Source organism: Desmodus rotundus, chromosome 10, assembly GCF_022682495.2.
Source record: "Desmodus rotundus isolate HL8 chromosome 10, HLdesRot8A.1, whole genome shotgun sequence".
Taxonomy (NCBI): Eukaryota; Metazoa; Chordata; class Mammalia; order Chiroptera; family Phyllostomidae; genus Desmodus; species Desmodus rotundus.
In genome coordinates, this window is record NC_071396.1 from 6560024 (window position 1) to 6578740 (window position 18717).

An 18717-nucleotide genomic window follows, 5' to 3' on the forward strand; every position below is an offset into this window, starting at 1 on the left:
CATGCAATTGGCATTCCAGCTCATCTTCAAAAATGCAGCAATGGTCCTGGCCAGTGTGGCCAGCTGGTTGGGTGTCGTCCCTCAAAGCAAAAGGTTGCCGGGTCAATTACCAGTCAGGGCACATGCCTGGGTTGCAGGTTCAGTCCTTGTTGCGGTATGTATGAGAGGCAACCAATAAATGTTTCTCTCTCACATCAGTGTTTCTCTCCCTCTCTTTTTCCCTCCTTTGTCTCCCTCAAAGATAAATAAAATCTTTAAAAAACACAGCAATGAACACAAATGCATGAAAGTAAATGCCCATCGATATAGAGGAAATGAGTAGAACATTAAAGAAGACAACTTTGAAAAGTGGTTAATTTCATTTCAGATGTACTTCATACACTGGGGGGAAACCATATCACTGAATGCAAAGATAGGTTTCTTATCTGTCCATCTTTAAGCCTAAATAAGAAAGGTAAGGGTAACATAAATGGATGCAGTAAATCAATAAATAAGCAATAAATTTGGGGGCCATCCAAAACAAAACATAGATATACATATATTACCTATCCTAGCCCTTACATTGTGTGTGTGTGTGTGTGTGTGTGTGTGTTCTTCTAGGGATATTTCTTTACCTGCCTTTCTCCACAGCCAAACTGTCAGTTCTTTGAGGGGAAAGGATTTTATCAGGATTTTATCAGCTCTCAACCCTGGGCCCAAATAAATATTTGAGTAGGCCTATCAACATTTAGCAACCTATACATTGGAACTTTAGGAAATCCTCAAAGATTTCCATTATGTTTAATAAAAGTAGACATCAAAGAGTCAAAATATACCAACCAACTAAGGAGGACAAAATTACAGCATTTTACAACAGATACTGCAAAAAAAAGTCACCATTGGTTTAAAAAAAAAAAAAGAAAGAAAGAAATTTTTAAAGTCATTGCAAATATAATTAAATAAAAGTGTTTAATTATTAACTCTTATAAACATTTACCTTCCAGTCTGAGGATCGAACCTGAAGTACAGGTCCCGGCAGCGGTCACAACGGGGCCCAGCAGTGGAATTATCTTGGCAAGTGCACTGACCCGTCCGGCTGTTACAGATGTGGCCGACTGCGCCAGCTGTGTGGCAGGAACAGGGCAGGCAGCCAGTGGCATTGCCTGGGGAGACATACAGACCTGGAATAAAACAACGAAAAGACTGAATACGTACTTCCTGTCCAGTCTTCTCTTGAAAAGATGGTCTTTGGATTACATCAAAACACAGAACACATTGTGGAGGCACTAAACTAATTCCCACGACAAATGTGCTTATGGATGTTCTTGCCTAGGGTGTCAGATATCACCATCAAAAGGCTGAGTCAATTAATTTGCATTGTACCTAGTGTCTCCCGGGCACCTGGACTTGCAGTGCGTTTACAACATACTTCGTGATCTCTGCACAAACACCTGGTCTTCCTCTAACCATCTCCACGCCAACACAAGGCGGCACCACATCTTCAGATGCCCAGTCCAGAACCCGACACAACTTTGCCAGGGTGGCCAGCTAAAATACAGGATGCCCTGTTAAATTTGAATTTCTAATAGACAATGATTTGTTCAGTAAAAGTATGCCCCATCAGATATTTGCTTCTATTGAAAAATACCTGAAATTCAAATTTAAATGAGCATCCTGCATTTTGCTAAAACTGGCAACTCTTCAGCCCTTCACTTCCCCCCGCTCTTCATAATGAATTACCAAGTCACAGGTACTGTCTTCTAAGAAATCGTACCTACTTTCCAAGCTGGCTGCCACCTTAGTTAAAGTCACCACTAAGTTTACATGATACACCAGAGGCGATAGTAAGGGCTTTATATTCATTATCTCACTTAGTTCTCTCAGCAGTTCTAATAATGCAGGTATTATTATTACATCTGCTATATAAGTTAGAAAACTGCAGGTTAGAAAGGTTAACAAACTCTCACAAAATGATCAAGTTAACAAACAGCAGACTTCAGATTCGAACTCAGGCACTTAACCAGAGTCTGTCTCATCCCATGGTGTCCTTCCTGTTCCCCTCAATCTATCCTTCACAGAGTACCGCAACACTCTTTTTCAGAGTCCAATTTCAACACCTCATTCCTCGATTTAAAATTATTTGATGACTTCTTATATCTTTAGGGGGAAAAATCGACCCCCCACACACAGCCTTAATCCTCCATTCAGGTCCTACCTCTCTCTCTACCTTCAGTTCACTACTCATCGCCAACTCGGTCTGCTCCATATTTATTTCCCTTCTTGATACCTGAAGGCCTTTTCCTGGTGATTCTGTCTGCTGAAATGACACTCCTACACACAGCAGAGCTTGTGACTTCCTTGAATAAGGTGGCCCAGGCCAGCTTAGGCAGGCCCATTGCACTTTCATAGCAGGTGCTGCTTTCCTTTCGAATCTCATGAAAATTATAATCCTCATTTCCACTAGACTGTAACCTCCATGAAGGCAGAAACCTCATCTGTTGACTTCATCACTAACTCCCCAGCATCTAGTACAGTGCTCGTCACAAAACTGTACCAAATTAAACAGGCATTGAGTCCCACGAGTACCTAATTAATCCCCACAGAATTTAGATTAAGTATTAACCCATTTTTATTATAGCAAAAAGAAAGAAAGAAAAATATGATTAAAAATATTTTCAAGTTTCTTCCAATTTCTTAGACCGAGAAGGTGGGAAGTCAACAGTTATAAAATTAAAAAGGATTTGGACATTTGAACAATGGAGCAGGCAAATGAGAGAGAAACTGCCCCTGGTGTTTTCAGGTGTGTTTGCACATGTCTATGTGTAAGTATACATGCATGCACAAGCCCACATGCATGATGTTAAGAAGTTTTAATGGAAAAATGGGGAGAGGGATTGCAGAGGGGAAAAATGGGGATCAGGGAATGAAGCTCTGGCAGGTGAAACTGAACTGTACAATTGTTGTGGTCATGCATTTAAGGATATAAATTATCAGTGACACTGAAAGGGAGAAAGAGAATGAGAGCTAAGTAAATCCACATTCTTCAGGGAGAAGCAGAAGGTCACGGTGACGCTGTGAAGCTCACTTGAGGTTTTCATCGAAAACAAGCCATGTTTTCACAGCCCTGCGTGTTCTCTCTTAGAAAGCTTCAGGAGTAGTAAGATAGAAAACACTGTATTCAATAAGAATTTTAAAAAAATAAAAGGAAGCTCAGAATCTGTGCCATTCAGTTGGGAAGAACTAATGCTGTTATTTTTACTGTGACTTACAAACTAGATTACATCCTTTGCTTTTCTGCATCCACTGACAGCAATTTGCCTTATAGGTGTTTCCAGAAATAATAGTGCATGGCTGTGCCGATTAATGTATATGCTCACAACTGACTCAGGATGTGCTGCTCCTAGTCACAAATTTAGAAGACTTCTATTTTGGATTCAAGATCACTGCGGCTGTGATTCTTTGTGTTTTTCTTCTTGTGAAGATACCTAGGCCTTTAAATCCATGATAGCATCATGAATGGACTAACAGCTCTCCAATTTGGATAAATTACACATTAGCACAGATACTTAGGAGCAGAATTAATTTAGACTTATTGCAATAGCTTTGAGCCACAGAGAATTCTAGAACAATTAAGGATGATTTTTACAAGAAATGATTTATTAGATAAATCTGTAAGAACAAGGAGGGTACGCTTCGGTGCAGAAGACTGGGTTACCCAAGTTTAGGAGAATCACGGATGCCATAGACAAAGAGAGAGCTATAAGCAGAGAAGAACAAAATGGGAATAAAACACCTAGGGGGGTGGCAACCTAGAGGTAGAGCTTCAAGGAAAAGATTACATGGAATTTGTCTTGGGGTTAATTTCCCTTCGCCCCTCAGGAGCACGATAATAAAAGTTAATCTCACCAGTATTTTAGTTGTCCTATTTTTAAGCAGTTCTAATTAGGATGACTCAGGTACCTTCCTGTTCAATGATTACTTCTTGCCTTACCTGAATGTGCCTAATTCTAGACCATTACCTCTCCTTTGATGACTTCCAACTATAGAAAACATTTCCCTTCCCTCCTCCTTAAGCTTCAACTCCTGAGTGCAGCTTCAAAATAACTGACCTCAATTTCATTTCTTTAACTCAATGCAGTTCTGATCTCCGTCCATGACCTCCACTTGGTGTTCCCCATCTTTGTGTCTGCATCATTTTCATGGATCTTTTTTGAGATTTCTTTCCATGAATGATTTTGTGCCACGCATTTAAATTAGGCACAGTGATCGGGACAATACCATTACCTTACCTTATGTAGTGCCGAGAGTTCACACGTCCATGGCACAAATCAGCCCACTCAAGTGTATTATTGTCCCCAGTTTTATTGGCCGCTAACCCCTGGTCCCGAGCAAGATAAGTCCCATGTGGAAAACAATGGGTTTTGCAGCTAAAGCAAAAAGGCCCCCGTATCATAAAACAGCATTGCTTTATCTTGGAGAAGGTTTATAGAATCCTTAGAGTTCAAAGTTATTAGCAAGGCAGTTGGTATTATCTCCTATAGTGGCTATTTGCACAACACAGTACCTGTCTTGGGCATAAAAGAAGAGCCCATTTCCTAGCAATGTCCCTCCCGAGGACTATGAACAACTAGGTTTTACCAAGGTCTTGAAATGGGAGAAAGAAAACAAGTTTAACCTCTAGGCCTTATTCAGGAAAGGAGGGCAGAGCTGAGGCTAAGCACTAATTATAAGCCATTTAGAAGAAACGACTCTCAGCTAAGCCAGAGGAATGGACATAATACTAAGAGAAGAGCCTAGGGAGGGATTTGTGGCTCGGCCATACTGGGTAACAAAAGAGTATCTTAGCAATGGTTTTTACCAATCAATGTTTTCAGAATAAAGTATAGCAGACAATGCTAATCTTCAAATACAGACAGTAATAATTTTCCTTCATTTGGTCATCTTATAGAAAAATAATGCTAAAATTATTATTCATAGATTTGATCAAACATCAGTAAACGCATAAATATAAGTTAATATCATTCACTTCAAGGTATAATTTCTCTTATTTAAAAGATTTTTCTGAACTCTTTTTCAACTAGTTTAAACATACATTTTAAATTCTCTGCTCTGCTTTCTTCTTCCTGGACTGCTAGATTCTCTTTGTGTAACTTACCAACTCCTGCTTAGTTGTAAAATTCGGCTCAGAAATGACTTTCTCATCGAAGTCCTCCAAATCCCCCAACCTTCAAGCATTAAATAATCTGTTCCCTCTTCTACCTCTTTATATTGTGCATTTTCAATATTACACTTATCACATAGGTATATTTACTTGCACGTCAGCTTTCCCTACTAAACCATAAAATATTAATATATATGTGTGTGTGTATATATATACATATATATGTTCATATATCATAGACCAGCATACTCCCTAGTACATAGTAATTTACTCGATAGATATTTATCAAAAAATGAATATATGAATGAAATTGATGGCAGGCTGAATGGATGCACAGGTAGATGGATGGATGGGTACCTGTTACCCCTTAAAATATGAGGTAATCTCTTTAACATGAAAAGGGAAATGGTAAACATAAATCTGTGCGTTCTGAGAGTGAGGATGGCCTAACGAAGAAGGGAAAGTATATGAATCAGGGACAATAACCTTAAACTGTGATCCTCGTATGGCAACAGATAGAACAGAGCTTCAGAAAGAAAATGTCACCCCCAAACTAGGTATCCTGTTCTGAGGACATAGGCTATAATCACACACTCGTATAAAGGAAAACATTCAAGTGGACTTCTCTATTGTATTAAAAAACAAATTAATAAAAAATATATAAATTTTTTAAAAAACTAGTTTTTCTACTTCTGCGAATATGCATGAAAGGACTCTGTAAGTATATTCTTTAAGATTCAACTCTAATAACAACAACTTTAAATAATAACGCTCTGAGTAAACCTTGAAGATGGTAGACTGATATGCACGTAGAAAACACATAAATATGTATATGTTTCCATAACCCACAAAGACACTTTCAAATTCTTTGATCCCATTTTTCTCAGCCTCAGTCGTTATCAACAGTAGCTCAACAGACCCTCTCCTGCACCTTTGCAACCATCTCAAATGTTTCTCCAACTGATTCCAAGGAGAGCATCCTATTTCCAGACCTCTCAGCTCGGCAATTTAGTACTTGATCACTGCAGCCTCTCCCAGGAGTCTGCTATGTTTCATTTTATAACTATTATTTGATTCCACACCACAAATGAGATAGCCCAAGACCTGAGGCAATAAGCCAGTAAACGGGCTGCAGTTAGTTTGAGGGCGGAGGAAGGTTCCAAATACTTATAAGTTGGTCTATTTTAACTCACCCTCAAATTTTCATTGAGGGAATATTTATGGCAAATAGAGAGTTATTCAGGAAAAAATGTTTCCCTCTTTCTGAGTGCAGATTCTGGATTTGCAAGTGGATCTGGATATGTAAATGGCTCTTCTACCTCATTAGAATCCATTTTCCATACTATACGATGGGAATAAAACTGGCTCTTCAATCATAGAAATATTGTGCATATTAAATGGGGCTTTCAGATAAAGCCCTGTTCTGGGATCTGGAAAACAATAGACACTCCATGAATGCTATCAATTATCATCATTGCAATTTTTATTAGGCAGTTTTCTATGAAGGTGGGATTTTACTAAATTAAACTTTAAACAATGACTTGCCAATGATTTTTTTCCCAGATGTGCCTGAGATTATGGTCCACATTGCCTATGACCAGTTCCTTCCTAGTGGTTTATTAAGGAGGAGGCTCTTACACTATGAAAAATCACGGTAACCTAGAAAGCCATTTCACCCAACATTAGGATATGTGGCTTAACTGAATCTCAACTTTGGTGCGGCATTTGTTAATGAAGTATCAGCCACCTACGTCCAATTCCATTGGCCAGGTCTTGCCTGCAACTCTGGTGCCTGAGTTTATTACTTAACAAATGAGATATGTCTCTTAATGAAACCAAAGATACTTTGTAATAGTCTGTAGGAATCATAAAACAAAAGCAGAAGTAAATACCAGAGGGAAGCATGAGGAATTGTCCTATTAGGCACAAAACATGTCAAATGAAGCTGTTTTCATTACAAGGTAGCCTTTGCTTTATTCCAAAGCTTCAGAGGCCTCAATAAACCCTCACTGCCCCTGGTTCTCAAGGACAAGGGTGGGTCGTGGGCTCAAGAGGCCATGACACCCTCCCTGGCTTTCTCAACCTGGCCTCTAAGTGCCTGCTGCTGAACGGGACGAGGTCACCCAGCACTAGCAAAACACGCACACGCACACACACACACTGTGGACACATATTTAGTGCTATATTTATTACTGCGGGTATGTGTACATTCATATATGTACACACGCTCCAAATAATTTTAAATTAAAGCATTTTAAAAATACTTAATGGAGGTTAAGCAGCATTTTTAACCTCTGTTCAAGTTATTGAATGGCATATTAAAACCACTGTGGCTCTAATGTACCTTCTAATGCATGCTGCTGCTTTAACAAATTGCCTATAAATTTTAGTTGAATTAAGCCTATTCCTTGTACATCCAAGTAAGGTTAGGTTAATAATACATGAGGTTTCATTACATGCACCTTCCTTAATAATGTTTTTGAACAAAGTGGGGCAAGAATCTCTGTGCAGCCCTCTGGTGCTGGCCGGTAATATTTACAGTCACAGAGGAAAGAGGCAGGCAGGGGTCTCCCAGCTCCCCGCTCCCTGCCCCGCTGCTCACACACAGCACCCCGGGGCCCCCCAGCTCACAGTAACCTGAGACTGGTCTTTCTGATGTGTTCAAAGAAATGAACACATCGTGAAAGCTTCAGATAAGGTGCCTACTGCAGGACCAGCTACCTGAGGCATCTGCTTCTGATACAGATAGCTCAGGATAAGGGTTCTATTTTTCTTTTCAATGTAAATTTAACAGTAAGAGATAGGTTCAACAAAGTTTCTGAAGCCATAAGAATGCAGGATCAAAAAGAAAAGAAAATGAAACAAAGAGAGCGAGCTCCACACACACACTTTGGCCTTTCCATACACTACATATCTGTGTGCAGAATCTCTTGTTTCGTCCGAAAATAATGCATGAGGTGCTTACGCTACATTTTTCTTTCCTCCCTTGCAGGGCAGAACAACCACCACGTTGCCCCCTGTCGGTGCAATGAAAGGAGTGCCCTCAGGCCTGCACGGCGCCCTCGTCTAGGAGAATGCCGCTGAGGTGTTTTTAAATAAAATCGTTCCCCTCATTCAGAAAACATACATGAAGCGCCCACTGTGGAGCTGCTGCTCTGCATGCCTGGGATGGAGCTCTGAACTACCTGAGAAACGGCGACTGGGCTCACAGGATAAAGGGAAATACATGGTCTCAAAACTCGTGGAAAGGAGGTCGGAGAGTTCATGGGCATTACACGTCACCTGTGCTTTTTACCTACACTGATGGGAACTAATGAACAGAAGTATCACCTTGGCTGCCTGTTGAGAAGCAGCTGAAGAAGGATAAAGGGTTGAGGAGGCTTTTTGAATAGTCCAAGAGGAAGAATATAATGGCAGGGACCAAGATGGATAAGTGAGGGTGTCGAGAAGTAGCCGAATTTGGATATATTTGGAGGTAAAATCAACAAGATTGATTTAGAGAGAAGAGACAAAGTTGTGGGAAAAAGAGAGGACTCATAAGATAATGGCAAGGATTCGTCCTGAAAAGATTACAACCCGGGAAACAACAGGCTAACATGTGTAGCTATGCATAATTGATTGAGCAATTTTTTTTCCTCTGATATGTGCAAAAATGAAAAGAGACCAAAGAACAGAAGAGAAAATAGAAACACCTGAAGGGAGAGGCCAACAATAAGCTGATTGATTTCCATAGTTTCTGCAAAACTATGGAGAGAACTGTTAGACTTACAGGCCCCAAGGGTTTCTAAGGTCAAGTGTAGGTAAGCCCTTCCCCAACCAGAAGGTCTCCCTCTTACATTTTGAAACAAGTTTTCTCTTTAGAAGTTAAACCGGGGAGAGTTTGGACTCTACAAGAGCAGGGACGAAGTGCGAAGTAATCCCAGGGTTATCTGAAAGGCGGCCTGTGATTGGTATTTCATCTGTCAGTCGGGCTAGGCTTGGTGTTTAGCTGTTTAGTCAAACACTGGTCTCGATGTTGCCAGGAAGGCGCTTTATAGGTTTCCCCAGAATATAAGAACATTGATCTACAGATAAAAAGGCCCAATGAATTCCCAGAAAAATTATTTAACCAAAAAAAATCACATCATCATGAAATTTTCCAAAATGATAGATAAGGAAATGGTAGAAGCTTTTAGAATGTAAAGAAGAAAAAATAAACGAGTTTGATTGGCACCACTAGAAGATAATGAAAGCGATTGAGTGAAAGTGATTCTATGAAGTGCTAAAATTTCAAATAGCTATACATGTAAAGTAACAATAATTTCAGACATTCAAAATTCTGAAAAGGAAAAGTACTTCCCTCCTTGTACTCTTCTTGTTCACGAGCTAATGGAGTGTGTTCTAGCAAGCACAGAAATAAACCCAAGAAAAAGAAAATGTTTGGGGACAGGGCCATAGACACGGCAGACATGTGAGGATAGCCTCAGTATGGCTATGAGAGGAGGGCCTAGGACACAACTGAGTAGCAGAATAAGACCTCTATCAGCTCAAATCAAGGGTTCAAATCCCCCTGCAGACTGACATAGTTGGCTGGGGGCGGGGGAGTGGGCTGACGGATTCCTTGGATAGATTTCTATTGGAAAGTTGTGATTCCTAGAAATATTGAAGTGATCCCTAGAAAACTAGGCAAAGGCAAATTTTTCAAGAAAGGAAATATAATCAAAGCCTATTAAATCACTTATCTGTGAAATAGACTTATATAGTCATAATAAAATAATCTGTGAATATTGATTTAACTAAATAAAGGGGTTACTGAGAAGGGGTATAAATAGCCAAATACTTATCTTCTAAGGAGAAAGATAATAGTTTACATTTTAAAGGTTGAGGCGAAAGAATACATGTAGAAATACTCATAAAACCGGAAGATGCTTCTAAAGGAGCTGGTGATCGTAGGGAGAATTCTGCAAGAGTGATGAAGTAGCTATTTTATAGTGTAAGCCTTTAAATTCCTTTTTTAAAAAATTACTATTTTTAAATTAAATTTATTGGAGTGACATGGATTAATAAAATGATATAGGTTTCAAGTGTACGTTTCTATTATATGAGCCTATATTGTGTTGTGTGCCCACAACCCAAAGTGAGCCTTGAAAATTCTATTTCATTTTTAAAACTATCTGAATGTAAAACTTGACAACAGTACAAATTGAGTTAAAAACTAGAAAATCATACCCAATCTTCTTCTTCCCACTCATGGTCTCCTCCATCTCCTTCTGGCTTCTTTCTTTTGGGGATTTACCTGGGAGAGCACTGTATTTTTAAGAGAGTCATTTCTTAGTGGCTACCTGCCTAAGCACAGACGTCACAGAACTGCTCTGCAAAGGTTTGTGGCAACTTGTCCTCTCATTTGGAAAGGACGCAGAATGGGGACCATCACTTTAAACTTGTTAGAGTTTTAATACCTTGAGAACTAGGATTATCTCATTCACCTGCACTGCCACAATGCTAAGATAATTCCTTCCACACTGCACACTTTCTGTAAGTGGTTGGTTTAATTGAAGACACTGAGAAATAGCCAGGAGTTTTAGGAGGAAAAACGAAGCCGGAAGTGCCCTTCTGCAGAGAGGAGGAGGGGGAGGGAGCAAGGGAATGAATGGATGAATGAATTAATGTACAGGGTCCGGCAGAAGTAAGGCCAGCTTGTGTGTGGTTGGTAGGGTGATAACATGAGTGTAATAATTTATAGTTTTAATTTGAACATTTCACCTCAAATGTCATATGGTGTGCCTGAGTGTGATATTGTTTTGTGACCAAATTGCACGCTTATGATTTTGCAATAAGGAAGGGGCGTTATGTGTACCAGATGCAGTGCATCCCCAAGGAAGCTTTCTTGTTCTGGGTCCCGAGCCCTGAAGGCGCAGCTTTGTATGGGGGTTTGCGGGACATCCAGATTTGCAGCCTCTCCCATGTTTAAGCTAGTCCAAATGGTTTCCTGACACTTTCATCTCAACAAGAATTAACTACTCATCAATTCCTTCTTGTCTTTTGGATTTACTTGTCACACTGACCAATGACAACTGAGAAGCAGGGCTCAATTCTGCTAAGCTGGATCCCTTGTCATGTAAAACAGGACTTTGCCCGACCCTTGAATCGTCCCTGTGAATTTGTATCATGGTCTGTGTCAGCAGCTAGGGTAACTCAGGGCTATTCTGGCACAGAGGACAGTACAGCTGTTACACAACCAGTAAATATGTGGGGGTCTTGCACCACCGTGATGGATTGATTGTAAAGACTGTGTTGTGTGAGTTCAAATCAGGGAGAAAGCCAGTAGGTCCCTCTTTCTTCCAGCTGTGAAACCGATGAAAAGATGGGGACAGAAGTGCAAAACTGTAGCGTATTTTACCACATTGATGGCATTTAAAAGCAATTCTAGATGTTTCTACATGATGCCAGAACATATAGCCAATTTAGAAAAAAATATTTGGTCCTTTTTATTCAGAAAATCAGTTCTGCATCTGACTATTAGACATTGTATAATAGTCAAATCAAGTGCCCCCTAATCCTGGAAAATAAAGTGTATTCTTGCTGTTCTGAGATTTTTTTTCCAGTTGTTAAAAGGGGATTTAGTTCAAGTTGAGAAATTCAATATCAAGTAAGTCTCAATTATGACATGTCATTGGCTGGCATTCATCTAAAGGGTCAAACAAATACACCATCATCTGAATAAACTGAGCAGTTTTATCTGTGCTGCATAATGATATAAATTCAATACTGTTGTTGGAGATTAAATTGTCTAGAAGTCTCACCTGAGAAACAAAGGGAATCACCCGGCCTGGGATGAGGAAAGGAAAGTCACAGAGCTCTGGAAATGTAGCACATTTCTTTCTTACCTGGTTGGCACTGATTACACCTTCTTCCTTGACGATTAGGCAAACATCGGCACTGGCCACTGCCTGGGTCACAAACGGTCCCAGGTAATGTCCCGAAGGAGTCACACTCACACCTCTGGCAGCCCTGGAAATCGCCCGTGGTCAGATTGTACCTGTGAGGCTCACACTGATGGCAGTGAAGACCTGTTACTCCTGATTTGCAAGGACACTGTCCTGTTGATTTGTCACACAGCAGAGAGCCATTCACTGTCCCCATCTTATCACAGTCACAGGGCAGGCAGAGGAAAGAATTATTTTGCTGTAGGCGGAAGTACCCCTCCAAACATCCATCACACTGTCGGCCTCCAACATGGGGCTTACAGCGGCACTGCCCGGTGCCCGAGTCACAGACTGTCCCAGGGAGGGACCCAGTGGTGTCACAGTTGCAGGCCTTGCAACCAGTGATGTCCAAGCCATAAAAGTGTTCTCCGCAGGTGTCACACTGAAGACCTCTGGCTTCTGCTTTGCACTCACACTGCCCCGAAAGAGGATCGCAGACTTGGTTCACGGAGCCGTAGGGGTTACACTGGCAGGGCTCACATCCATCATCATTAAAACTCCGGAGGAATTTAAATCCAAAATTGCAGCGATCACATCGGAGCCCTGCAGTTGGAAAGAGGTGAAAATGATTCTATCACACTCTGTAGGCGGCAGAAGCACAAACAGTGGTTCCACCGACATTTAATGCAGATACAAATGTTGAGCATGTCCTCACAAGTGATGCCATACAGGCTAATCACATAGTGAAAGGTGATGGCAATACGTAATTCAGTGATGATGCCACTTTATTTTTGTAATACGCTTCTTTATTAACTTTTATTTGTGTATTACTTAATGCAAAGAACAATGCTTAATGTAAATGTGAGTCTTTGCACATACTAGACCTCTTGAATGAATGTTAAACGTATTATTTTAAAACTAATAACTATATAAAAACTATTATTTTTACTTACTTTACGTTAACAAAGCATGCCCATTTTTAAAAGAACAGTAGAGTGAAGTACATTTTTCAAAGCCCTATAGAAGAATTGCTTATTACCATACTAGTTATATCCCTAGAAATCAGAATCCCCTAAAACTATATGACAAAATGTTAAGCTGATAACTATTTTGGTGATAGCAGGATATATGTTTATTCCTAAATATAACACATTTAAATAATTAATATAAATAAAACTTATCCAGAACAATTTTTATTTCAATGCTTTTATATACTCCATATTTTATCACTTTCAATTAATATAAATTATGCTCTCCTTGGCTCATAAAGCACTCACACGGCTTGTCATATTGTATGATTCAGAACATACCTCTTTAAACACTAAATAAATTCTGCTGTTTAGATTACTTCTGGTTAAAGGAATACCTACATACATTGCACAAATGGAGAAAAAATGTTTTATCACCTCTTCTTAAATCTCTGACAACTTAGGTTAGTTTCAAAAAGAGTATATTACAAGGCAAAGGAATAAAAAATGTTTTCTTGAAGAGTAAATGTTGAGATGCAAAATACTTCCCTTAGATACCCTTCACATATTCATGAATTTAAATAACTGTGCAGTTAAATCCACTGAAACATGGGTTTCAAGCTTTAGTAGCAATAAAAAATTAGTACTAAAATAACAGTCAAAAACCCACTCAGGAACTCACAGGTAGAAAAGCAGCGCCTACATGGGAAGAAAATGTATAATGTACATGTATCTAGATGAATAAAAATCCAAGAACTCCAATGGAAGGCAAGTTCTTTAACAGTGATGAATGACTCACCTGAGGCATACCATTTGATTTCAATAAGGAAAATAAAAAAGACCACTATTGCTGCAAATTTTAAAAATAACTGTATTGTTAACAAGAATTATGACTCATTTTGAACTATTAAAATTGGTCTACATGGATTCATATCATATCAGGTTTAAAAATATGCGCGGCGCTTATTTGAATATGCCATACATATTTCTGACAGGTAATCTATTCCTAACGATACCGAGGAAGGCCTACAGGGCATCGCATTCGGTGTGAACAAGTGCAGGCGAGTTAGCGCGCTTGGCATTTAATTCACACTCTTCTCCCTTTTTATTCTAGATGAATGACCTACTTTAATAAAATTAGTGGCGCTAATGTATTTTCCTGGTGATAGAATCATTAGTAAGATTTAACAGTTTTGTTAACTCTAACAATTTGTTTTCCGAAGCATATACAACACACTTGTATTTTCTGGTTTTTTCTTACGAACAAGGTAAAATTGAATAAGGTTGCTTGCTAATCTCATTAGAAGAAAAAATATTTATATGCGCTGAGTTTATATTTTTATTAAACATACAGAATGTGCAGAAATAACTTTAGTTTCCTGCAGAAAATCATCTGGATCAACCAGTAAAAAAGATAAAATGGTAGGGGGCTGATAATAAACTCTTAAGTAAATAGTCAATTTTGATCTTTTTTCTCCCTTGAACTCTGGACTCTGACCATCACAAGAAAAATTTCATTGAGGTGGAGAAATAACTATTTCATTGTCTTCAAAGGCATTTAACTTTTGTTTTCACATTTTGGAGTTTAAAGTGTATCTCACACTGAAGAACAAAGGACCGCATACAGATTGAATTCACAAGTCTTAGGGTTCGTTCAGCAGCTCAGATAACACAAAAGTGTGCTACTCGGCACAAATTGGTCATACAGCTTTTCTGAAAAGTTAGTTTTTATATGCTTGAAATGCATCAGGGCAAGTGACATTAACATTTTTGATGTACTCTTTCTCTAAACCAGAGAAATCTTGTATCATACCATCATTCATGCCCATATTATTTCCTATGAAATTAAATGAAATGCTTATCTAGGTGAATTAATAAAGTGATGTTTGTATATCTACGTATATCAAAGATAAAGCATTTGTGTGTTATATCCCCAAAATGAACATATCATGCAGAATAAAATGTTCATAAGTATGTATGTGTCTCTACGTATGCATTTGTGTGTGGTGTGTGGTTTGTGGGGTGTGTGTGTGTGTGTGTGTGTGTGTGTGTGTGTGACTGCCAGTCATGTTTCCATTATTCCTAGGTTCAGGTCAATGTTAGAAAAACGATGGAGGCCTTGAATGACAACAGAAAGGCAAAGGTCTTTTTTAAACTTCCTACAGGAACTGAGACGTGTTCAGTTACAATACAAGACTCACTTCATCAGGAAACTTTCCTCTCATAATATTCTCATATATCAAAATTTCAAAGTGCATTATGTACACAGTACATTTTGGGCACTTGATAAATTTTGTCCTTATGTGGCCGTGGTTCCCCTCAAAAGTGTTGGAGGTAATAAATTGCTATAATCAAATCTAATTTCTGAAAAATACCTGTGGGAGTAACAAACAAAAAAGCACGTCTTGTATAAAAAAATGATAAATAACACTGAAGGTAGCTGTTTATTATAATCAGCTTGGCACTGAATTACAAAATTAAAATTATGTGGCCCTCTATAACTAACCCTAGCAATATACATGATCTGTAGAATTGTGTTGACTTATTTTGCATTTCATAGGAACAGTTCAAAGAAATATAATAGGAAAATATGGAAAGATTTATCACAAAGGACCCTGTAGCACAGAATATTTTGAAAAAATCCATTTATTTTGGTCTATTAAGAAAACTAGCATGGAAATTATTTGCTTAGAACTCATTAAGTATAAAACATTTTGAAAAAGTGCTAATTTTCTAAAAGAAACATCTATGCAGTAAGCAAATTATATTTTTCTATGACTTATTAGTATGGGACCATGCAAGTTAAAGCAACTACAGAATAAAGAAACTTCTAAAGGGTCGGTTAAACTAAGCTTCCAGCTGAAGTTTGATAGAATTATTAACGTCATCATTTTTAGACAGTTAATTTCTCCCATTTTTTTTTTCTTTTCTAGCTTGCCTTAAGCCAGGAAACTTGCTTTACTTCTCAGTTACGAAATCAAATAGAGGCTTTCATTCCCGATGGTCATAGAGACGTGACTGTAAACGTCTGCATGACACATACCAACAACCTTGGCTTTGCACTTGCACTGGCCTGACTTTGGGTGACAGGTAATATCTCCATCCACAGTCCCAGAGGTATCGCAGGTACAGGGACTGCAGCCATCGGGATCCAGCTCTCGCAGGTTGTAGAATCCACTCAGGCACGCGTCGCACCGCCTGCCAGTAACATGTCTCTTACAGTCACACTGGCCTCCAATCTGGGCAAGACACAAAGACACAACATTTTGTAGAATGATAAACGTGTCCATTTTTAGATGACTTGCTCATTAGGTACCAGACAGGGAGGGGGGAGAAAAAGAAAACTTTAAGTGTTAAACAGACAAGAAGGGAATAAGGTTGTTTTTTTTTTTTTCTCCTGACACAAAAACATGCAAAGCTTCAGCAGGGTGAATATATAGAACTGAATGAAATTAAACCCCATGGAAGTCAACAGTATATGGCTAAAAGGGAAACGTGGAATTAAACCGTAAGCACCGTATAAAGAAATCAAACCATGGTCACGCGGAGGCCAAAAATAGAAAAGAGACAGCAGTTAATTTAGTCTTTATGACACGAACTCTCGGTTTTGTTCCTCTCATTTCCTGTCTCGTTCATCCAAACTTGGTTTACGTGATACATACAATATGCTTAATTTAAAGATCTTTCTATAATAATAGTATCTCTTCAAGGTTTTAACAATGTTTAAAATAAAGGTCTTTGTTAACAGCAAGCATTTTTGCCCACGAATACTAACCCTGATTATATTTTTTACACAATCCTGCTTTTAAGAATATTTCAGCATATCCATGGTTCCTTTGTAGCATGACTTAATTACATTAAGTATATTTACATAGTTTATATTGTGGTTAAAAAAAAAAAGGTGAAACAGTTACATGCTTTAGAACACTGTCAGGCAAAATAGCTAAAAAGGAGTATTTTTCTTCTTCAAGCTGCTCTTTGGGAATGAAAATACACGAGATATATAATACTGACCTCCTGTGTACATAGATATAATACTATGTTTGTTAAAGAAAGACCATTAAGAGCTAAAACATCTCATAAGAAACATACATATAAGACGGGAAGCAAATATGAGAATTTCGGTGATAACTTAGGGCTTTTACAAGAGCTGTGGATCCAGACATCCCGTGTCTGAGCAAGTCCATGGCATGCCTTGCCCCGGTTCCCTCTCACCTGGATCGAAGCCCACTCTCTGCATGCAGAGGTAGGAAAGCACACTGAAAGGACAGTCAGATCTACCTTCCATCTCAGGGATGTTCAAAAAGACCACACGAGGTTGGGATTCAGTTAGAGATGGAGAGAAGGGCTTTCTAATAGTTAAGTCATTTCCACAAATCTCTCACTGCCACATTTTCCCTCATCTGAGGAATAGGGCTCACTGGAGTCGTCACTTAAGTATGTAAAATAATGGATATGGAAATGTCTAAAACTCTGACATATAAAGGTTTACACATGCACCAGATGGGGCTGCAGATATCATTGAAGCTCAGTAGGAAAGGTACATGTAGGTCCTGGAAGACAAGCAAGGACAGTGACTTGCCTCCTGGTACCTGGCTGTTTTCCCCACCCCGGTTCTCACCCAGCCCCATGGACACCAAATAGGGGCTCGAGTAGGTCTGCAAACCCAAGTGGCATTTAATGCTGGATATGTGTTACACAGAACCATGGGAGAGCGAAAAAGGTAGAGAGAAGTAAGAGTGCATTCTGTGCCCAAACTTTATCTTCCACACACATATTTTGTTAGTCTTATCCAAACATAATGCATGTGTCACTTGGAACTTCCTTGCCTCTTCAAATGTACATAAGCCTGCCTGTACCCCTAACTTGATTTCTGCAGAAGGCAAAAGCGCCCCTTAAATTCACAAGAATTCTGTGCATATTGATATTCTCATGACCACCCAAACCCCAATTTCTGCTTCTTCCACTTCAGACTCTTTTCTGCCAACTGAGAGCTCTGCCTTGCATCGCCCCGCAGGCGAAACCCAGCCAAGGACTCCCTTTCAAGAAAAGGAGCCAGACTTATTCCCATAAACTGGCAGCGGAACATGACTGTGATCAGATTGGACTGATGTCCAGGCCTCTGCCCCCTGCAAACCAAATGAATAAAGTCCAGCTTAGAAGTGTTCTCCCACCCCATTATAGAATACACGAGGCAACAATGTGTCATTAGGCATTTGGGCAAATTTTTCAACATGAAAAACATGGACAAAAAAAAAAAAAAGGAGGAAGAAGCCACCTTACAAACCACATAGTGATGTAAGGTTCACAATAGCAGGAGCTTTAGTCCTTTCGTGATTTGTGAAACGCCTGACTCTTCATGTTACAGAAGGAGAAACCAAACCTTAGAAAGATCAAGTTGCTTACTAATGGCCAGACAGCTAGTAAGTGGCCTAACTCCCAAATATGCACTCATAACCATGATGCTAAATTCACTCTACTAGTTGATAAGTCACAGATCTGACAGCAATGGGACAAGGGCTAGACCCAAGGAAGGTCAAGGCCGTGGCATGCCCCTGTGAGATGCTGCATGCACAGTGGAAGAATCAGCCAGGCTGTCCCATTGCTATTTTGTGAATTTCTCCGAATGGCACTGATGCTTGCTAACGGTGGCTGTATATGGCCTCGTGACCACAAGCAGGACCTCTCCATTTTGGACCATCCT

The 18717-nt window shown here is 39.3% G+C and overlaps 1 protein-coding gene across 1 annotated transcript in view; it reads right to left on the bottom strand.

The window, feature by feature from the left end:
* Positions 1–18717, bottom strand: part of USH2A (usherin) — a 499855-nt gene that overhangs the window by 391572 nt on the left and 89566 nt on the right. Inside the window, exons 12-14 of the mRNA XM_053912470.1 lie at positions 16057–16252; positions 12007–12648; positions 977–1160 (exon numbers count right to left, since the gene is read on the bottom strand). Of these exons, the coding sequence (XP_053768445.1) occupies positions 977–1160; positions 12007–12648; positions 16057–16252 (1022 nt within the window). The remainder of the gene's footprint in view (positions 1–976; positions 1161–12006; positions 12649–16056; positions 16253–18717) is intronic.